We start from the raw sequence: 22716 nt of genomic DNA on the forward strand, positions 1-22716 counted from the left end.
GACTTTTTCCACAGTGGCTGTCCCCTTTGACATTCCGACCAAGAGTGCACAGGGTTCCAATTTCCCCATTTCCTTGCCCACACTTATTATTTCTTGTGTATTTGTAGCCATTTGCTTCACATTTCCCTAAAAATAGAGCTAAAATTAAGCATCTTTTGTGGTGTTTTATTGGCCATCTGTCTATCTTCTCCAGAAAAATGTCTGTGCAGGCACGTTGAGCTGTGCCCAAGATTGTCCTCTTAGTTGCCTGTCAAATCCATCTCCTCTGCTGCACACTGTTGCTGTTGCCTTCATGTATGTCCTCCTCCATAGCCACCTTTGATTTTTATGTTTATTTATTTATTTTTTCAGTGGTGGGAATGGAACCCAGGACCTCCTGCCTGCTGGGCAAGTGCTCTACCACTGAGCTATGTATCCAGCCTTAGCCACTTATTATTATTATTGTTGTTGTTGTTGTATTTTATCACATGTGGATATTATTTCTATTTTATTATATCTGAAACAATGATTATTACAATTTGAATGTTTTTGTCCCCTCTAAAACTCACATTTTTGAAATTTAATTGCCAAGGTTATGGTGTTAGGAGGTGGGGTCTTTAAGACGTGGCTAGATTGGGGGCTCTGCCCTGGGTGTGGGTTTAATGCCTTTAATCAATGGCTTCTGGGAGTAGGTTCTCCCTCACACTCTCACTTTCCTCCATGTGGTGGGGCAACAAGAAGGCCCCACTGGAAGCCAGCACCCTGGCCTTGGGCTTCCCATCCTCCAGAACTCTGTGCCAATAGATTCCTGTCTGTTTTAAATTACCCAGTCTCAGGCGATGTTATAACAGCACAAAACGGACTTAGATACTGGCGATGAATATTGTAAGTGCCTTAAACTGATCTCTTGGCCTTTCATTCTTCCTTCCTCTATTCCAGGTTTTGTTCTGCAATCTGCATAAACTTTCTGAAATTATAGTGGATACTGTCACCTGGCTTATAGTCCTTTAAGGGGCCTCAAATAAATGCATGAGGTTTGGGTTCCCTAGAAACCATTGTGAAGACCAGGCTTCGTAACTTGTCATACCCCATATCTACTCCCAGCTCTGTCACCTTCTGTTTGTCATCAGTCACATATTTCACACCTTAGCAAGAGCAAGCTGCCTAAGTCCCCCACACCTTGTGCTTTCTCATGCCACTCATACCTTTCTCTGTGAGCTCCTGAAAGACTCCTATATTTCCTACAATTCCTAGCTTGGGTACGCACTCTGTGAAGCTTCTGTTGGGTCCCCTCTGAAAGAATTCATCATTTTCTTCTTAATAGTATGATAATGCACATGGGTTATTGCACGTGTCCCAGTTTCAGGGGGAATTGTTATGTGTTCATGTGAATCTCAAAGCAAGAGAAGCAGACTGCCTTCTTTCTGGATTTTAGTCAGTGACACAAAGAAATCACCGTTAGCAATGTAGAGAGGAGGACTGCGGGAGGGCGTAGGAAGCACATTCGGCTCCCAGTTGAACCCCCTGAATTATTTTGAGGCCACAGCACCTGGAGGTGGGGGTGTTTGTGAGAGTGAAGATTACTTCCTCACAGGTGGGGAAATTCTTGGCCCTCTCAACTCCACAAGTGCCACAAGAACATTTTCATCCCTAAGCAGCAGAACCAGCAGAGATTTTCTTCTGAGTATATCTCAGTCCAGGAATTTTCTTGGCACTGGGCCTCCCCAGTCAGTACCCATTCTCCCTCCCTGCTCCACACCGCCCCCTGGTGTCAGCAGTCTGTTCTCTCTCTCTCTCTCTCTCTCTCTCTCTCTCTCTCTCTCTCTCTTCCTCTGTGAGCTTCATTTTCCTCAGCCTCACCCCTGGCCATGCCCAGAGAGGGCTGTGGGTGTCCCCTTCCTGCACACCTGCACACAGGATCTCTAAGACAGCTGTGCACACAATATTTCTTCAGTCCTCCACCCTGTGTGTCTCCTTGAATGGGCTCCAAAGGATCTTTGACACCCTGGAATTGGGGCTTGTCAAAGCTTTGGGCGTTCAAAAATGATGTTTGTGAATGTTTATGGATTTCAAAAGTTTTCCAAGAAAGTTCTGTCCTTCTTCCGAGAATTCGAGAACCACAGACCCGCTTAGATCCTCTAGGGAATTCCTGGACTGGTCTCAAGGGAGACTTTACTTTGAGAAATATAAACATTTTGGACGCAGTGGGGTTGGGGTCATAGTTCATACATTGCAAATGCTTCTCTCAGAGGAGCTGTTCCTGTTGCTCTCCAAGCTTTAGCCTGGAATTGACACAGACTATCTTGTTGTGAAGAAGGTATGTGTGTAGGGAAAGTTCATTCAGTGATAGGAAAGGCACCAAGATTGGAAACACTTCTGATGTACATCATCTGGGGGGAGGGGGAGGGCATCTCTCTCTCTCTCTCTCTCTCTCTCTCTCTCTCTCTCTCTCCTCTCTCTCTCTCTCCCTCTCTCTCCCTCTCTCTCTCTCCCTCTCTCTCCCTCTCTCTCTCTCTCTCTCTCTCCCTCTCTCTCTCCTCTCTCTCTCTCTCTCTCTCTCTCTCTCTCTCTCTCTCACACACACACACACACACACACACACACACACACACACACACACACCTCCCTCTGGTGGCAAGAACAAGAACTTCACTTATCTCTCCTGGGAATAAATAAAACCGAAGCTCCTGGGAGCAGGCTGGTCCACACTGCAGAGAAGAATCGAAACAAAAGTCATAGCTCCATGATCCAACCATTTCATTCAGTACCTTAGTGATATTTTATTAAACAACAAAATCCTCAGGTCTAATAAGCAATGGCCAATCTTATCTACATAACTTGGATTTAAAAATTTTTTTGATTGATTTCTGTTATTGCCTGCCATTGGATAGTGTGAAAATTATGCTTCATTTTTTTTCTTGATTAATTTTAATTTAATTTAAATAATTTAAATTTAAATAACGTAAATCAGGATAATAACAACAACTTTCTAAAAATATAGGATAATATTCTCAAACTTTTTGGAACCAGAATCTCTTTACACTATTGAGGCCCCAAAGACTTTTTGTTTAAGTTAGTTCAGCCTATTAGCATTTTCCACATTAGAAATTCAAACTGAGAAGTTTAAAACATATTTACTAGTGCATTTGATAATTTAAATCTATCTTACATGTTTATTTAAAAATATAGATGTATTACAAATAAATGATATAAGCAATAAATACAATAGAATAATATTACTTATTGTAAATATGATGTTTTGTAATAAAATTACAAAATAAAAACACCTAACAAGAAAAGCAGCTTTATATTTTTACAGATCCTCTTGATATCTGGTCTAATAGAAGACAGATAGATTGGCATACCTGCTTCTGAAGCCAAGCTGCTATACTATTCTCATTGAAATACACACAAAATATACAACCTTACACAAACATGTATTGGGAAAAGAGAGGAGTATTTTAATCTTTTCAGAAAATTGTGGATTTTCTTTTTGAATATGAAGTCAAGATTCAACAAATGGGAGTTTCCTAAAGCTTAGCAACAAGGTGCAATCTGAAACCATATGAATGCAGTTTTCATAATGTGTTACATAAAATTCCACTGGGTTTATCTTGCACTTGGGATGATTGTTTTACCCAGATGTGATTTTGTAACATTATGAATTAATCATTTGGAAGATATTGATATTCTGAGGTAGGCAGATCTTCCAAATGTTGATACATTTTATATATTATACAATGATTTAAAACACCACACCCTTTAATATCACCCCAGATCTTATCAGAGAAGTCTTTACCTATCTGGGAACCTGTCAAGCTCACAATGGCAGATATGTTTTCCAAGATTCCAAGTTTTGCTTGAAAGCTTGAATTTTGTAATTGGCTACAAGTACTCTCAACTGTTTGTTCATTTTTTGAGAAAATACCTACCAGCATTCAAGTCTGATTAATAGTAATCTTTTAGTTGTTCTTTCAACATGGAGTTCAGCTGGACATGCTGCACACTGCAGAAGTGCTGGATGTCCACTATTCTAATTTAATATTATTAACAATTTTTCCTGCTTCATCAAGGACATGCTTAAGAGAAACTGGCTTTGCCTTCCAGTGAGTGCATGCTGGGGAGGAACACAGTGACTCCCAGTGTCGTTTAGTGCCATGCCTTGATTCATGCTAAGGCACCAGCATTTTTACCTACCATTGCCTTAGTACTGTCCTGGCTACGGCCCACATGATGCAAGTGGCAAACAGTGCCTAGGAGTTAGAGGATCACACTTTGAGAAGCACTGCCATAGACTATGCACAGTACAGCCATGGTGGGGAAGAGATAGTAAATTCATTTCATCCCTCAAGATCTTCCCTTTTCCCTGCCCATATCTTCCTCCCTCTGCTCCAGCAGTTACCCCTCCGGATAGTTATGTCTCTGTTTTTCCTGCTGAAACAGCAACTGAGAGCAGGGCTTGATGTCACCAGTTCTCCTAGGCCAAGCCTCTGACAGGAGAGAGACGCGTGGAGGTGGTGGCTGGAGTATGCATTTGAAGGAAGCAAATGCAGGGGCCTTCTCTTTGTGCACAAAGAGGAGTATGACAGTGTCCCCACTCTATACTCCAGTTCATCTCCCTGGAGTGAAAGGTGGGACCCTGGGGAAGGCCTACCTTCCACAGCAGGTCCTCCCCAGCCGCAGAGTCCCAGAGAGCTTATCCCATCCTGGCTGGAGTCTCAAAGGAACTTCATTAGACTTGCTGACTGAGGAGGCCCCTCTCTGACTAATTCCCTCATAAAGCACCTTCGACCCAGTGGGGGCAGGAGTGTGAGGCTGGGTGGGGTGAAAGGGTTGGGGTCTGCGGGGGTTTGGAGAGCAATGACCAAGAAGAGGACGTGGGAGGGAGGCTGTGATACTTAGGAAACACAAAGGCAGGGCCCTTTGCCTGCGCTGGCACCTGCCTGGCCCTGGCCTGGGCCTGGGGTGGAGGGGGTGGGCATAGTTCAGGAGCTAAGTTTAACAACAACAGAGGCCCAGCTGCCCAGCTGTTGTTTCTCTGCGTGTCTGAGCGCATTGTTGGAGGGGACAGCAGGTCATCACCTATGTCAAGGGCAGCTAGTGGCTGTGGCTGCTCCTGCCTGGGGGAGGGGACAGCTGATGCCTGGGTGAGATGGCTTCCTGGGCACTTCTTTCTCAGCGCGCTTAGCTGTGAGCTCCCCAGCCTTATTTCAGGAGTGGAGGAAAGACATGGATTCCTCCTGAGCCATGAGAGACTACTTCCTGCACTGTGTCTGGTCAGAAGCCACCTCTCAGTGCTGTCCCCTTGTCCATTGGGTGCCTACGAGTGCCAGGCACTGGCCCATCACTGAGGATACAAAAATGAGTGTTGAGATTCAAGTTTCTCCCAGACTAGTAAACGGATGACTTTAGGACTGTGGGGTTAGTGTAGGAAAAGAGGGACACACACAGGTAGAAGGGCCTGGAGGAGGTGACCTAATGTAGTCAGGGGTGGGGGTAGGGCATGCTGAGACTTGGAAGAGGGCAGGCGGTTGGGTGGGATGGGAGTGAAGGGCCTCCTGAGAAGGTTCTGCTGCCCTGAGGACGTTGACAAGTTTGGTGGCTGGAGCCAGGGAAGCTGCGAGGAGGGTGACTTGACCCAGGGGTTGCAGCTCGGATCTGATCCTCCTTTTAGGGCATGCTTGAGGTGCCCTGGGGATGGAGATGCTCCCGCTGGAGCCAGTAAGAGCATTGCAGAGGCTGGTGCAATGAGGCTGGCAGGACCCAGTGGCCTGAGTGGACAGTGGTAGATGGGGAGACCCCAAAGGAGGGAGCAGGACAGAACCTGGGACTCACCTGGCTGTGGAGAGTGAAGAAGGGAGGATTCTGGGATTTCTGATTTGGCTCAGGGGCAGAGGCTATGTCTTCCTGTGGCCTTGAGAATGAAAGGGAGCAGATTGGGGGAGCAGGCAGAGGGTTCAGGCTGGGCCCAGTGGTGAGGAAGGGCTTGTGGATGCCTGAGCCAAGGTGGTAAATGGGGGCTGTGCATGTGGGTCTGATGTAGGAAGCAGCCCAGACAGGAGACTGAGGAAAGATGGAGGGTGGGAGCTCTGTCCTCGCTGACTCAGCCTCCCCGCCTAGCCAGGGGATTAAGTTCATTCTCTCTGAAAAAGAGGATTCTGTTCCTTTCTGTCTGCTGTATGGGAAGGTGTAGTGTGAAAGCCAGGAGAGGAGGGCAGGTGGCTCAAGGGACCCTGTCCAGGTGCCCAAGACTATATTTGAACTTGTTTTGTGGCAAGGAAGTGCTGGAGGTTCATTGCCATATTCCCAGGGCCGGGGTCCATGTCTGGGACCCAGGGTGCCTCCCTAAGGGGCAATTGAGTGAATAAATGAATGAATGGGTGGTGGGGTGTCTGGGGCCTCCAGAATTATCTGGGTCAGGAGCATGGGATGGGGCAAGAGAAGGCCCAAGGCCAGGTGGCTCATGGCTGGGCGATTTGTGCCCAATGCAAGGGTCTTGTGGTGGGGTAGTTCAGACCAGTCAGGCCTTGGCCTTGGAATTACTGTGTCTGCCCAGAAAAGTGGTTCTCAGAATGTGGGCCCCAGACCCCGAAGCACCTGCACTGCCAGAGACTTTGTTAGAAATGCCCACTTCTGGGCTGTCCCCAGGCCTGTTGAATCAGACACTTAGGGTTGGGGCCCAGAACCTGTGTTTCAACAAACCCTCCTGGAGATTCTCAGGTGCTACAGGCTTGGAAACCACTGGGCCAGGAGGGGCCTGTTCTGTGGCGCATGTGGGGTTAGAGGGTAGAAACCCCAACACATGCCCCAGGAGTGACATTCTCAGAGGGAAGTAGAACTCTCCACTGGAAAAAAAACACAATGCCCAGGGCTGTCTGCACAGACAGGAGAGCCAGGGGAACCCAGAGAGCTGAGGAAAGGCCTCCAGGAAGGGGCCTGGGAGGAAGGGATACTGGGGTAAGGGTGGGGGTAATACCTTGACCTGGAAACTCGCACATTGAGGGGACAGAAGCAGGAATCCCAGGGAGTCTGGGTTTAGACATGGTAAAGAGTCACAGGGCCAGATGGGGTGCGGGGCAGACTGGGAGTTGAGCAGGAGAGACCTGGCAGCTAGAATTCCAATGCTGGGGTACACTGTGTGGGGGTGGTGGGTAGGGAGAGGTGGCACTGGTGTCCCAGTTCCCAGGCTCTCTGACTGCTCATGTGCAGCTTTTTTTCCCCGGGTGGAGTCCACTCCTGATTCGCCAGCTCACTTTCCACTTCTCTTCCCCACACCCGCCCTTCCGGGCCCCACAGGGTCAGTCCCAAGCCCCACCCACTTCTGGGCTTTCTGGACAGGCTGCCTGCTTGGCAGGGACCTGCCATGTGCAGCCTGGCCCCGGGTTCAGGCCATGAGGCCATCCTTCAATCTCCCATCCATCTCCGCGCAGGGCTGAAGGCAGGAAGTCGGCAGAGGGCGGAGCAGGATTCTGGGAGGGCCACTCTGAGCTGGCAGAGCTGGGAGCTCAGGGGAGCAGTGAACAACAGGTTTGGGCAGAGAGTGTGGGAGGAAGTCCAAGGTGTGGGGAGGTGCAAGGATTCAGAGAGAGAGAAGTGCAGATGTTGAGCTGAAGGCCTCAGGGAACCAACTGGGACTCATGCACGCCTTCACCCTCTTCTCTCTGGGGACCTCCCCTTTGCTTCGACTCACCCCATCACCATCCCACCCAGGTCTTCACGGTGGGCAGGGAAGGGCTTCCTCCTCTTGGTGTCTCAGTGCTAAAAATGGTAGCTAATAACCATAAGTTGCTATGTGGTCAAACGTCTGACAGTTTGGTACATCTAGAATCAGTCATTCAAAGCATCGATTGCAGTTTTAATGTTGGAATAAATTATATGGAGCTTTGGGGGCCCAAGGCTTGTAGATTCCAAATTCCCAGTGGAAACCACTGTGGTAGCAGATGAGAAAAATGAAACAATAAACATTAAAGTGTGTATTGAACACTGACTATGTGCTAGACCTAGGGCTGGTGAAAGAGCTCAGATTTTATCACCAGAGACCTGGGTGCAGTTCTTGGCTCTGCCTCTTCCTTGCTGTGGGGCCTAGGGTGAGTTGCCTAACTAGTGTGAGCCCTTATTTCCTCATCAGTGAAATGGGGTTAATAATAGGGCCTTTCTCAGAATGACTCTGAGGTTTCGATGACAATACACTAAGAACAAACATCTGTGGAGTGTTTGCTTTATGCCAGACGTTTGCAAAGCCCTTTGCACATGTCACCTCATAGAAGATTCACAGCATCCCTCCAACATAGGCTCTATTATTATCCTCATTTTACAGACGAGGAAATGGAGTGTCAGAAGGGTTCAATTGCTTAAGTTACACTTGAGAGGGTCCCCGGTGAGTAGCAGAGTGTCTGCTCCCAAGGTTGGGCAGTGACTCACTGGGTTACATTCCTTGGTGAGGCTGATTTGTGGCAGAAAACTGAGGGATGACAGACTTTCAGTTTCTTTGTTCTCTCTGCCCTAGCCTCAATCCCCCGCCCCGCCCTCTCTCAGAACTCCGCTGTAGACACCAGGCCCTGGATCAACAGATGAGTGTGACATGGCGGTGGGTGGAGGAGGCAGGCAGGGGGCTTGTGCTTGGATATCACTGAGGCATGGCCCCTGAACAGTGGGGGAGGGCTGCTGGCAGGGAAGATGGCGGGGCCTGGTCACTTGCTAATTTGGGCTTCTCTGCTTCCTCCCAAATGCCAGGGCAGCCTGGGCTGACAGGTGTCTGCTACTGAGGTGACAGGCCCTGACTTTACAACCCATGGCCTCACAAGACTCGGCTCTGTTGGCAGATACTTCCTTCCCTTGCCCTATGGCCTTTTAAAATCTGGGAGGGACGAGGGTGAGCTAGAAGCCAGTGGGACCAGAGGCTGGAAGGGGTCCAGGCCACCACCCTTCACCAGCACCCTTCCCGAGTCCCTTTCTCTCTCTTGGATGAGCCTCGTCCTCCTGAGACCTGGCAGGCCCTGGTTCTCCTACCTTCTTCTCCAATTGTCCCATCGGTTTCCCTCTGAGCTGGGCGGGAGGATGCAGAAGCGCTGAGGGACTGAAGCCAGAGGCCAACCTCTTGAGGCCCAGTTTCTGGTCAGGGCTGCCTCAGACTCTCCCTGGACTTTAAAAAGAGGCTAAGGGAGTCAGGTTTGTGGCACACACCTCCCCAGGAGGGGAGAGGGAGCCCCGTGGAAACCAGGCTCATCTCGGGTCAACCACAGGGCCTTAGCCAAGTTTATAAACGAGGAAGTCAAGGTTCAGAGGACACCTTGAAGCTGTGTCAATTTTGCAGTGAACCTGAATTTAGGTTAGATTCTAGAAGGCCTGCGTGAAGGTTAAGGAGAATGCTGGGGTGGAGGGTAGAGTGGGGAGGAACTATGGCTGGGCTCATGACTCAGTGCAGAGCAGGGCCTGGAGATAGAGCTGGGCTAGGCCTCAGAGCCAGACCTGGTTTAGCATTTTGCACACTGTGTGCAAAGTAGATTAAAAGAAGACAAGTGGCCTCTCAGGAAACCAAATGAGAGAATAGTGAAGGTGAAGGTTCTAGGAGGTCAAGGCTAGGGTGCCTGGTGCAGCCGTGAACATTGTTCATTTCCAGAGACCACTGATCATGGAGGAAGAGGGGGCTGAAATGCAGCCCACCCTTAATGGAGAAGCCCTCTGTCTGCTCATCTGCTTGACCAGGAGGGGGCGCAGTTTCCCCATTTGCACAAAGGCACCTTGGACTCTGTTGGAGCTAAAGTCAGGGACAGGGTTATAGTAGGATTAGAGAGAGAGTGCTAGTATTAGAGTTAGGTTAACTTTAGGGGCAGCGTGTCAGAAGCACTAGGGTGCAGGTTAGAAGACCTGACCCATTCTCCTCACTCACCTAGGTTTCCTCAGAGACACACTGATTGGGCTGGAGGGTCTTTCTCCTCTGACATCCTATGATTCTCTCAGCAAGATCAGGATCAGAGCTTTCCTAGCGGGGCTGGGTTCTGATCAAGGAAATGTGAGTCTCTGCCTTTGGGTTGCCCTGGCTTGGGGAGATGCCACCTGGGCTTCCAAGCCCACCAATTTCTTGGCAAGCCTCAAGCACAGCCTGAACCATGAAGTCTGGGGTCCAGCAAGTTTCTGGAGAGTGTATTAGTTTCCTGTTGCTGCTATAACAAATTACTACAAACTCAGTAATTCAAAAGCATACAAGTTCATTATTTTATAGTTTTGGAGGGTCTATGTCCAGAATTGGTGTCATGGGGCTGAAAGATAAGGCTTGCTTCCCTTTTGAGGCCCAGGGAGGAGCCATTTCCTTGCTTTTTCCAGCTCCTATGTGTCTCACCCACCTCCATGTTCCTTGGCTTGTGGTCACTTCCTCCATCTTGAAGGCCAACAGCATAGTATCTATGTAATTTCTTCTTTGACCTTTGCTTCCTTCACCATCTCTCTTTCTACCAACTTGATCCTGGTGCCTCAGTCTTATAAAGACCCTTTTAATTAGATGGTGCCCTGTCCAGATAATCCAGAGGTCTTCCATCTCAAATTCCTTAATTTAATCTCAACAATTTAATTTACTTTAATTGAATCCACAACATTCCTTTGCCTTCATCAGAACATGGTCATCCTTGGGGGGCCATTATTCAGCAGTCTACAGGACACTCTGCCTGGGGCCTTGACAGGCCATAGGTGCTCTTTCTGGCTCCATGTCTAGAGGTCCTGGCTTCTGTATCTGACATGGTCTTATAGCTCCAGGACAACTGTCCCTGCTGAGCAGGTAGAATGGGAAGTCTACCTGGACAGATGTACATGGAGAAGGGATGACCTTTTCTGTACCCAAGGAGGGCAGGAGAAAGGCTGCAGAAGCACATTTGGCAGGGGCAGAGATTGGGGCAGCAGGGCAGAGATGTCCAGCTGCGGACCCTAAGCTGGGTGGGGCAGTCTCCTGCCAAAGTCACCCCAGGCCTGTGGATGGGCTCTGGAGGCCCTGTACCCATTCCACATGCCAAGAAAGACTGAGGCATGTGCAAGGACAACCTCTGAGTCCTCTGAGGAGAAGGCCACCTCTGAGCTGAGAGCAGGACATAGACCCTGGAGAGTGTGTACCTGAGGGCAAAGCTCTTCCTTCTCTCCTACCTGACCTGAGTGTGGAAACTGGGTGCTGGATACCACGAGGTGTGGAGGAGGGATGGTAGGAATGGAGTCAGGACATTGGGACCTAGCATGAGAGATCCAGGGACCCACTTCCTAACAGAGTCTGAGGATGAATAACACCCCAAGACTCTCAGAGTCCACAATCTTGTGATTCCTGCCGAGAGGAGGCCCTGCTGTCTGCATGGCGTCCACCACATTGTGCTATGAACATCTGGTCACCTACTTTTCAGGTTTCTCTTGATTCTCTTTTGCACTTCTGTCAATCCTTTTCAGAAAGCAGGATAATTGATGCAGACAACTCATTTTTCATGGGCTCTGGAGGCCCATGTACCCACTCCACATGCCAAGGAAGACTGTGAGTATGAAAGTCTTCTAAGAAGGTTACTGCTTAAATGATAAACATAAAAAGCCAAGGCAGTGAATTTAGTACATGCCTCCCCTAAGCCCCCAGGTCCTCCTCTGATTCCTAGCTGCTCCCTGTGGTGGGTCTCTATTTCTCATTACAGACCCTCCATGTGGACACTATGCTCCACCCCCATACCTTCCCAGACCCTGTCTTTGGCCCTGGCAGTTTCCAACACAGAGCTTCTCAGAGCTGACTTGACCAGAACAGGGTTGGAGCCTCTTGCATTAAGGAGCAGACTGTCAGTGTCCCCAGGGCAGGGCCTAAACCTCTCTGTGGGCACTGGGGGCACATCTCCTTAGGTCAGCCCTGTTCACCAGCTCTCTCCCTCACCAGCTGGGGAGCTCTCGCTGAGCTCCCTAACCTCCTGCTGCAAGGTGAGGCCTCTCCCTGGCCCCCGAGCAAGGTCAGTGTCCTGCCTGCCCTGCCCCAGCATGGGATCCTGGCCCATGACAGGCCCGACTATAATAGCCAGAGGATTAACATAGCAGGCATTGTCTTTCTCTGACTATAGGGTGGGTATTATGTGTTCATCAACAGTCTAAAAATACCCAGCGAACAGGTGCAGCCCCTGTGGCCACAGCCTTGTGGAGTCGCCGGGTCTCTGGCTGGAGATGGAGACTGGAGGTGTGGAGGGGAGAGGTGAGCCAGCGTCACCAAGTCTCAGGCATCGGATGCCGGGTGCCTTTTGGAAACCCAGATTCCAGAAACTCTCCTGGAGAGGGTTGCAAAGTGGCTACAGACGATCTCGCTCCCCTGAGCGTAAAGTGGCCTTGTGGCCATGGTCCCTCAGCTCAGCCCCAGGAACACTCACAGGAGCTGTCTGACGCCCCAGGCAGCCTCCTACCCACTGGCACCAGAGCCACTAAATAGTCTCCAAAGTCAAGTCTTTGGCCCTTTGAGATTTTGCAGTGTGTCCTGGGGCTTGATCTGCACATTTCCTTATAAGAGTGGTGGGGTCCGCTGGGCTCCTTTGCCCCAAGCCCTGTTGGCTCCTGGGGCCTCCCAACACCCCTTGCTCTCCTTGACTCCCCTTCCCAGTCCCCCTCTGGCCTGGGTCTTCACTGTCTTCCATTCCCCCAGGACAGTGTGGGTTTTCCTCAGCTGATGGCCTCTGTGGGCACAGGATTTGGGCACATACTCATCTTCAAGCCCGTGTGTCTGTGGTGTGCATTGCAGGGTGCATCTGCCTGCTGAGGGGGGTGTGGAGAGAGGGGCGGGGAGGGGCGGCAGGAGGGGCAGCGGGTCTGTTCTATTTTTACTGGCCAGTTGCCGCAGGCCACAGCTTTCATAGTTTGCCCTGGGCTCTGCCCCCCACAGTCTGCTGTCTAGTGAGGCTCCGAGCAGCCCATTCTTCGGAGATTGATCAAGGTAAGTGTCTGTTGCCTGGAGTTGCAGACCAGGTCACATCGAGGCAGAGAAGCGGGGGCTTTTGTCTAAGGAGGAGGCGAGGTCTTGGAGAGGGGAGCAGATATTTCCTGCCTGTGTAAGTGGGTGTGTTGGTCAAACATTCCCTAAAGGCTCCCAGCCTTTTGTCCCTTAGAATGGCCTCTGTCTTTCGGGAACTGTCTTTGTGGGAAGCAAAAGTTTTCCCTGGAGGCTGGAAGCCAGAGCCAGACTTTTCCAGCAGCTTCTTCAGGGTCCCCAAGGCAGAGCTGGGTGGACTGTGTTCTCGCCAGGTCTGGCCCTGCAGGTCACAGCAGGGAGAGGGTGCCTAGGGGAAGAGGGTCCTCTGGAGCCTCAGAGAGGCTGCACTTGGAAGTTGAGCAGTAATGGCTGGTAGAGGGGCGCTCTGGCTTGCAGTCTTTCTGGGAGCTTAGAAGAAGAACCAGAACCATATCCATCCCCAAAACCCGACTAAGGAAACCATCTTGCTTCTTTGTTCTTTGTCTTGGAGGAACACTCTCCGCTCCATTTGCCCATCCTGTCTATTTAGGACACCAGCAGGTGAAGATGATTGGCAGCCCCTCTTCACCACTCCCAGCTCTGAGGAGTAGAAGAGTTGTTGGGGGTCCTCTTAGGGTGGGGCAGATGGTGGGTGGGGCTGTGACCACAGAAACTAGGGCAATATCTGCAGTGTTGATCCCTGGTTGGGCACGGGAGTGGGGCTGCTGGTGGTCGCTGGGGTGCTCCTGCCTCCGGTTTGGGAGTCCCTGTCCCAAAGCTGTTTGAGGGCAGGCTTTCTTGCTGGGAGCTCAGGTGGAGGTGGGTGCACGGCAGACAACACTCAGCTGCAGGCTTGGGATTCTGGCCTAGTAACAGCCAGTCAAAGAGGAAGGGGATGTTCTTGGAGTGGGGTCCAAGGTGAGGGTTGGGAATGAGGGGCAGAGCACGAGCCTAACTAGATATTTGCATCCATAACTATTTGGTGTGCAGAGAGGTGAGTTCTGTTCTCTACTCATTTTCTTGATCTCTGTCTCTTTCTCAGTCTTAGGTGCACGGGCACACATGCCCACGTGCATGTGCACACACACACACACACACACACACACAATCACTTATACATTCATTTTTATACATACAGCTTTCATATCATAATGTAGTTGATGGGCCTTTCAACCCCACGGGCCTCAGGGACAGGCATAGCAAACCCTAAGGCACGCACCAGAGGGTCTTTAGTTCCTCCCTCCTCTTGCAGCATTATCTCCTGGCTTTCCACTTATAGGGATGGAATCCCATTTTTCCAAGCCTCGAATTTGCTATCTACATCCTGACTTCTTATCAGGTCCCTGCTTGTCTTCTGCAGGGCCTGTCAAGCAGTCCCGTCTGGTGGTGTTAGAGCACAGACTAAGGCTTCATGCCTGACATGGGACCCTTGGCCTGGCATTTGTCAGTGGGGCAGGCTGGGGGCAGGCCCTGGGGCTTGGCAGGAGACCTAGGCTGGCCTCAGCAGGTAGGCCCCGCATTGGTGAGAGTGTGCTCTCTGGGGAGAGGGAGGGTGACTGTGACCCAATGCCACCAAGAGCGAGACACATCCCAGGCAGACAGACACATGACCTACTCAGCGGAGACCCCAGGCCCCCTGGAGGCTGGCATTGCCAGAGTGCACACCAATGAGAGGGTGGGTCTTTGTCAGCTGGTGTTTCCTTATGGACTTCCTCAGCTCTTGAGAGGAGTGGGGCGCTCAAAGTAAGCAGCTGCCTATAAAATCTAATTTCAGCCAGGCATCTCGGGAATGTATGGATCGGCTCCTCACCTCTCCCTTTGTGCCCCGGGGAGACAGCTGAGACTCTGGGGCTGCCCTCCCCACCCCTCTACCCCAGCCTCACTGTCCCCTGAGGTAGAGGCAGAGGCAGGCCCAGGAGGCTTCCTGGCAGGGTAGGAAACTCAGAAAAGCTGACCCAGACCTGGTCATTGAGGTCAGGGGGATGTTTCTTGGGCAGAAAGGGATAGGAGAGAATCAGGGCAGAGGCTCTGGAATGAAATTATTGGTAGCATTTTGCAAGCGTCCTTTAGATTGTGCTCTCCCCTGCTCCAAACCAGATTCTTGAGCCAGTCCAAACTCTGGACCCTGAGCTCCATGCCTGCTTGCCCCCAGACATACTGAACCATCTACCCTGAACTTCACAGTCCAGGCCAGGCTTCCTCTCCTATTTTGCACACCTGACCCCGCCCCAGTGGTCCTCTTCCTTTCTCTGAGCTTCAACGTAACTCCTTCCTCTACCTCCTCCGGCTTCTATGTCCAAGCCTGGGCAAGATGGCTAATCTGGTTTGACTCTGAACATCTCACTGTGCAGCCTCAAGGAGCCCCCCTCATCCTGGGCCCCAGGAACCACCTGGTCAGGGGGCTTCTGACCAGTCTCCAAGGTCCAACAGGTTTTGTCTTTTGGATTGAATTTCTTTTGCTTCCAAGGCAGATCTGGTTTGAATGACGTGTTTGAGAGCTAGGTATTAAGTGGGAAGCAGCTGACCTAACCCCGAATTTTGCAGAGAGAAAAACCGGCCCAGAGAGGGTAAGGGCAGACTAGAGTTGAGCACAGGGTTTGCCCTGCCTCCTGGCATAAGCTCCTTGGTTCAGGGTCCCCCTGCCCTATTTAGGGCTGCCAGACACCTCGCTGTCTATTGAATGCTGCCCCCTGGAGTTGTGCCACGTGGCAGCTGCGGCATGTCCTTTTCCACTCTGCTTCATTCACCACCCTGCTCCTCCCTTGGCTGAGTCCTCGCCCACAGGGCAAAATCTAAAAAGAGCTTGTCTTTCAAGCCTTCTTGTGCAAGCCCCACCTCATTTTCTAACCTGTTTTCTATGGATTATGTTCCCCATAGGGGTTGGCAGTTTTTTTTTTTTCTAGAAAGGGCCACAGGTAAATATTTTAGGCGTTGTAAGGGTTTTGTCCATATATTCTTTGTTTCACCACTTTTAAAGCAAAAAAGGTGTGCAGGGAGGGCTGATTTGGCCTGGGGGCTGTAGCTTGGGATCCCCACTGGGCTGGAATCACTCCGACTTCTTCTGGGTCCAAGTCTCCCAGGCTGGGCTGCTGACCCCCAAGACCCAGCTGGCTGGAAGGGTGGGGGCAGGAGTTACAAGTTCCCACCCCCCCTGATGATTTCTCTGTGCCCTCTAGGTGCTGCCCTGCTGTCACCATGCCGGAAGTGTAAGTCATCTCCCCCAGCCAGGGCTCCAGGGTGACAAGTCTCTTGCCACAGACTATAGCCCCAAAGCTGAGGACTCTCTGTTCAATCCCCAGGCTCCTCCCCCAAGACCAGATCCTAAAACAGGGACAGTCCTGAGTGCCTGGGTCAGCACCCCATGGGGTTCCCAGGTGGCCAAATGTCCTCCCAGCCCTGGAATGGAACTTGTATTTCCAAGTTCCCCTAGAGAGACCTTTGGCCTGTGTTCCAGAATTGCCTGTCTGCGCTGACATAATGAAGTGCATGCGCCAGGCCATGACCTAACATCGGTCCAACAGTTGAACAAAGCTTTGGAAAAAAACCCACGAGCTCAGGATGGCACTTTTCATATCATGGCGGAACTCTGTCAAGGTTTCCCTGACCTCCCATGAATCCTCCCCAAATTCCAATGAACAGTACCCCCAGAAAGAACATCTGGGAGCCCACAGGCTGATGGGTGTTATTCTATTTTGCTGGAACCCTCAACCTAGTCCTCCTACCTGAGGCCTGATTTCTTCCCGGTGCGCTGTTGTCACCTGCCCTCTCTTGCCCCAACTGTTCTGCATGTTCTGCTGCTGCAAATATAAAATACTTTGTTCATGTTCTCTGTTTTCTGCTCTTCCCCCATCCTTCCTGTGATGGATGCCTGAAGTGAGGTAAGTGTCTCTCTGCTGGTGAATTCTTCAGACTGGTGAAGGGGCAGTGGCATCGGAGGGGAGGAGAGAGCTTGGGTCAAGGCTGAGGTGGGGGTGAGGGGTGCCCAGTGGCTGAGGAAATTCCCAGGAGAATAAAAACCTGGGATGAAGATTCTGGATGTGGGGCGTCCTGTGATCCAGGATATATACACTGGCGTGTACCCTGCAGCTGGGATAGCATGCAGCAGGCCTGGGTGTGACTTTGTACCCTCTCTGAGTGCAAGTTCTCTCTTACCCTCTTTGAAAGCTTGTCTGTCCCTGGGGAGGGGGTCCACACTGTCTCTTGCAGAGCTTATTCTCTGCAAAGCCACGTTTGAAAGGTAAGGGTCATTTCACCCTTTCCCAGTGGCCAAACACTGAGAAAGGAACAAAGGTGTGTCTTTGGATTCCTTCTTAGGTCTTTGGTCACCCTGATTCTGAACATTTTCTACAATCCAGATTTATTTAGGCTGCTGGGGACACAGCCTATATACAGCCCTGAGATGGGACTTCAGGGACAGGGCTGTGGATTCAGTGACAGCAGGGGTAGGAATCAGCAGCCCTGATGGAAGGGACACTTGGCACAGAGGTTCTCAATGAGAATCGAATCCGTTATGTTTCAATAATCATTTGAATTTTCAAGTTTTGCTCAGGTTCCTATTAAAGTTAGTGCCAGTGATTGATGGTCACACGATGTGTCCATAAGCTCACCAAGTGGTGGAGAAACAAGATGGCGGTGGAGCATTTGCCATGGGTCCATCACAGTGTGTGAACCACAGGCAGTAATGGTTAAAGTGATGGCCATGCTTCTCAAAGTCACCTATCTGAAGTGTAGCAAAAATTAGGCTTTTGGAGAGACAAAGAGAAACCACTCTGAATAGTCTGAGCGGAAGTTGCACATTCCATGTGCTGAAGCTCACTCATTTCACCCCAGAACTAAGAGCCTGACCACTTCTCTTCCTGAACTATTATAAGGAGCCAGAGCTTTGCCCTCCCCAGCGCACAGTGTTAGAAGAAGGTGGCATGCCCACAGTGGCCCTCCTGAGGGGCCTGCACAGTCCCTTTAACTAGGGCGGGGCAGCCCTCTCACCTTCACCACCCCCAAGGGACCACGGCCACAGAGCTGGGATTTATCAAGCTCTAGTAGAATATATTTAGTCGGCAAGAATATGTCTAATATTTTTTGATAAGAAGAGAAAACTGTGTATTTATGTCTTAGAAACATTTGTATGGTAGTGTTAATATTTAAAAAAAAATCTATCCGGGCATGATGGTGCACACCTGTAATTCCAGCAATTTGGGAATTTGAGGCAGGAGGATGGTAAGTTGGAGGCCAGCTTCAGGGAGCGTAGCAAGGCCCTCAGCAAATGAGCGAGACTCTGTCTCAAAATAAAACATAGAAAAAGGGCTGGAGATGTAGTCCAGTGGCAAAATGCCCCTGGGCAATTCTCAGTATTAAATAAAATAAATAAAATTAAAAATTTAAATGTCCACATACATAGGCTTCATTTTTTTGTGCAATACAGCTTGTATCTCTGGCATGATGGATATTGAGATATTGCTGTATTACTACCCAGGTTGTTAAAATGGGCAACTTTTAAGTTTTTCAAAGGATTTGCACATCTGTATTCTCATTTTGTTGGGTAATAACTGTGAACCTAGGTAAGGTGGATCTCAGCATCCTCATTTATGGATGAGAAGGCGCCCTACACAGTCTCCTATGACATTCCATCAAAGGCAGAACCAGGATGGGAAGTGGGGCCTCAGTCCCTAGATCAAGGTAGTTGATGGTGACATTCTCTGAATTTGAGGAGTTAAGTTACAAATATGAACTTAAAAAAATTATTTGTAGTTGTAGATGGACAGCATGCATTTATTTTATTTGTGTATTTTTTTTTGTGGTGCTGAGGATAGAACCCAGTGCCTCCCACGTGCAAGGCAAGCGCTTTGCCACTGAGCTACAGCCCCAACCCACAAAGTGTTAAGCCCCAAAGTCCCAAAACTTTTAAGGGACCTAATGTGAGCAGAGAATTCTGGGTAATGATGATGCACATCAACTGGCACTTGCCCTGGCCTGGACAGAAGTCCAGTTTTGCAGCCTCCACCTTACCACCTGTCTCTCCCCTTTCTCATTTTCAGAGAAAATCCAAGATCACTGCTTCCCGCAAGCTCATGCTGAAGGTGAGGCTGGGTGTGGCCTGGGGGATGCCCAGAGGGGGGCAGAGAGCCTAGTGCAGACTCTGAAGTCATGTGGAGGGCCCAGAGAGGGGGAAAGGAAGGAGGCCAGAGCAAGATGATGAGAGGCAAAGGAAACCTGTCCACGGCTGGAGCCAGTGCCAGGCTCAGGTGGTCAGCAGGTGGGAACCTAGAACTACAGATCTGGTGCCCACCTGGGTCCTGAGAGGAGGCCAGGACCAGCCTCAGTGGGGGAGGCAAAGAGACTTGCTTTATTTTGGTGTTTGTATCTTTGGAGCTCTGTGGGCCAGAACAGGCAAAAAGTGATAAGAAGACTGATGGCAAAGCAAGCTCTGGGGCACGGATGCCAGGTGTGGTTGCTCAGTGTGTCCTAGATGTGGCCTGCTGCTAGCCACCGCACACACAGCCACACTGAACTATGTTCTCAGAGATGACCCAGCCCAGGGCCAACTTCCTCTCACTCCCTGATGCTCAGTGGGAAATACAAGGGCCTGGCCCTAGACTCACAGGATTTGTCCTGTCCAGAGCCTGATGCTGGCCAAGGCCAAGGAATGCTGGGAGCAGGAGCACGAGGAGCGAGAGGCTGAGAAGGTGCGTTACCTGGCCGAGCGCATCCCCACGCTGCAGACCCGAGGCCTGTCCCTCAGCGCCCTGCAGGTGAGTCAGGCCGGCTGAAGCTGAGGTGGGTGCCCCACACAGGTGGGATATGGTGGGAGGAGCCTGAACTAACAAGGGCTCACAGCTCTGTACCTTGCAAGGCACTCTGTCCTTATGTGGTCTTATTTAATCTTCCCACTGCCCAGGGAGTGGCCATGTTCGATTTCATTAAAAATTTTATTTATTTATTTTACCAGGGATTGAATCCAGGGGCGCTTAACACTGAGCTACATCCCCAGCCCTTTTTGTTTTATTTAGAGACAAAGTCTGGCTAAGTTGCTTAGGGACTTGCTAAATTGCTGAGGCTGGCTTTGAACTCACGATCCTCCTGCCTCAGCCTTCTGACCTGCAGGGATTACAGGTGTGCACCATCATATCTGGCCAGATCCCATCTTAGAGGAGGGGGAAGTGAGCCCCAAAGGGAGAAGAGGCTTGCTGGGGCCAGGGCTGAGTCCTGCCTTCACATCAGCCAGTAGAATGGCCTGGAGCAGGGAGGCGGGCAGGACTTGAGAAGGTCATTTTTCCAAAGACTTGTCCTTCCTTCCCCTAGCAAAAGGTCTCTAAATTTTTGTTTTCAAAGGTTCAATTCCTTCTTTCTTTCGATACTGGGAATTGAATCCAGATTCTTGTGCATATTAGGCAAGTGCTCTACCACTGAGCTCTATCCCCAGCCCTTTTTATTTTGAGACAATAAGTTGCTGAGGCTAGCCTCAAACTTGTGATCCTCCTTCCTCAGCCTCTCAAGTAGCTGGAATCCCATGCATCAATACGCCCACCTTTTAATGTTTCCAAAACATTGGTAATGGTTTAAATGCCAGTGATGGCAGAGAACAGACACTGGAAGGAAATACACCAGCAGGTTACAAATGATTATCTCCAGGTCGTGGCAATCACTGGTTATTTTCATTTTATTATTTTTGTTTCACACCTAGTTTTCAGAATTTCTACAATTAACAGATTACTCTTATCGCAAGGAAACTATTTGAAAAGAAAACAAGTACACACAGAAAGGATCAAAGGGTTTACACATTGAGTTGTTGTGCTTAGAGTTAGCCTCAGAGCAAAGGAGATCCCAGGCCTTGCAAAGGGGCTGGGGAGAGGCCAAGGGTGCTGGGCAGGGAAGCCGAAGAGGGAGGCTGGAGACTGTCCCTCCTCATGCCTGCCCCGTCAATCGGCCTCCCTCAGGACCTGTGCCGGGAGCTGCACGCCAAGGTGGAGGTGGTGGATGAGGAGCGATATGACATCGAGGCCAAGTGCCTCCACAACACCAGGGAGGTGAGTCCCAGGGACGGGGAGGGTGTGGCTGGGGTGGGGAGAAGGGAGCTGTCTAGCTGAGGAGGGGTGGGCAGCCGTGTGGTCCCCTTCCTCCTGCGGGGCCAGGGAGGTGGCCACTCAGCAGCAAGCTTTGGGACCCCCTCCTAGCCTTGGAGAGCTGGAGATGGGCAGGGAGGATAATCACACAGAAGACACCCACTTCCTCCCACCTGCAGATGGGCTTTTCAGAAGCCGCCCCTTTACTCACCCACACAGTAATCAGTTGCCTCTAATGACATCTTACCTCTGTGAAGGGCTTTCATGTACTTTAGGTCCTTTGATCCTCCCTATGTGCCTGGGGGTAAAGTGGGGGCTATTATTTACACCTTACAGAGGAAGACACTGAGGTTCAGAGAGGCTGAGAACTGGGTCCTGGTCACACAGTGGTGGACCTGGAACCTATGCTGGGTTCTGACTCCCACTCTGGTGCTCAGTGCTCCTCCCTCACAGAGTCTGGGACCATCCAGACCTGCTCCAGGGAGTGGAAAGAGTGTGTGTGTGGGGGGGACAGGACTCCTGTGGCAGGTGGGCTGCTTTTTCACATTGGCCCCAGCAGCGGGGCAGGGAGTGTGGGAGCTCAGACTGCATCCTTCTTCCCACTTCTGCCCACCAGAGCGATAATCTGCTCCCAAGAGTTCCCTCCAGAGACCACACCCTGGGAATTCCTCCCGGGGTGTAGGACTGGCAGGGAAGTTCTACCTGCTGGACCAAGGGGCCGGGCTGCCATGAGGGGACCCGTTAGCAGTTAGGGGGCTTCAGGAACAGGAGGACGCTGCTCCATACTCCAGACAGGGCTTCCACACCAGGAGCTCTGGCTTGGCAGACTGCCCAAGGCTACAGGGACAGGGTGGCCGGGGTCTCTGCAACTGTTGGTCCATGTATCCACGTGCATGTTGGTGATCTGCGAAGGGATGGGTGGTCTGAGTGTCCAGAGGGTCTGGCCTGGAGCCTGGGGGATTTGGGCTGTGGCTCTAGCTGGAACCCTAGCAGTCTGGGGTCCTTTGGAAGGGAACCCCTGGCCAGCTACCCCTCCGGTAAGCCTGGCCCCTGCTCACCTGCAGATTAAGGACTTGAAGTTGAAGGTGCTGGACCTCCGTGGAAAGTTCAAGCGCCCGCCTCTGCGACGGGTCCGCGTCTCCGCCGATGCTATGCTCCGGGCTCTGCTGGGCTCGAAGCACAAGGTGTCCATGGACTTGCGGGCCAACCTCAAGTCTGTGAAGAAGGAAGACACAGAGAAGGTGAGGGCCCCTCTCCTCAGCACTGTCCACCTCCTGCCCTACTAGCCTTCATCTTTTGGGCCAGGAGCTCCTGTGGGAAGCCAGTCAGAACATTCTAGAACACACTAGGAGACCATTAACCAAAGAAAGAGGACTGACTTCCACCTCTCAGGCTGCTTCCAGTGGGAGGAGGGGACTGGGACACAAAGAAAAGCAGGTCGAGGAACGAATTGCCCTGGGAATAAAGACAATGTGGGGACACTTGTGGTGGGGAGACCACTGCCCCTGTCACCCCAGGCAATGGAGACAGCATCATGGCTATAGGGACACATGAGCATAAGAATTAGAGAACTGGGTTCAGCCACTCAGCAACAAATCACTCAGAGTTGGCTGATCTCACAGTGCATGTACCCAGAACCAATGAGTCCTGTAAGGACCACAGTCTCTGGCCCTAGAAGCTTCATACAGAGGAGAGATGGGCCGGGGAGTATGCCGTTGGAATGGAAAATGAGTTGAGTTC

The 22716-nt window shown here is 50.9% G+C and overlaps 1 protein-coding gene across 1 annotated transcript in view; it reads left to right on the forward strand.

Annotated features, from left to right (window-relative positions):
• The window catches only part of Tnni1 (troponin I1, slow skeletal type), a 112507-nt gene that overhangs the window by 88010 nt on the left and 1781 nt on the right, over nucleotides 1-22716 (forward strand). The window contains exons 2-5 of the mRNA XM_077802996.1: nucleotides 18950-18993; nucleotides 19534-19665; nucleotides 20851-20940; nucleotides 22041-22217. Coding sequence (XP_077659122.1) covers nucleotides 18985-18993; nucleotides 19534-19665; nucleotides 20851-20940; nucleotides 22041-22217 — 408 coding nt within the window. The 5' untranslated portion in view covers nucleotides 18950-18984. The remainder of the gene's footprint in view (nucleotides 1-18949; nucleotides 18994-19533; nucleotides 19666-20850; nucleotides 20941-22040; nucleotides 22218-22716) is intronic.

This window comes from Urocitellus parryii, chromosome 9 (genome assembly GCF_045843805.1).
Source record: "Urocitellus parryii isolate mUroPar1 chromosome 9, mUroPar1.hap1, whole genome shotgun sequence".
In the NCBI taxonomy this organism is placed as follows: domain Eukaryota; kingdom Metazoa; phylum Chordata; class Mammalia; order Rodentia; family Sciuridae; genus Urocitellus; species Urocitellus parryii.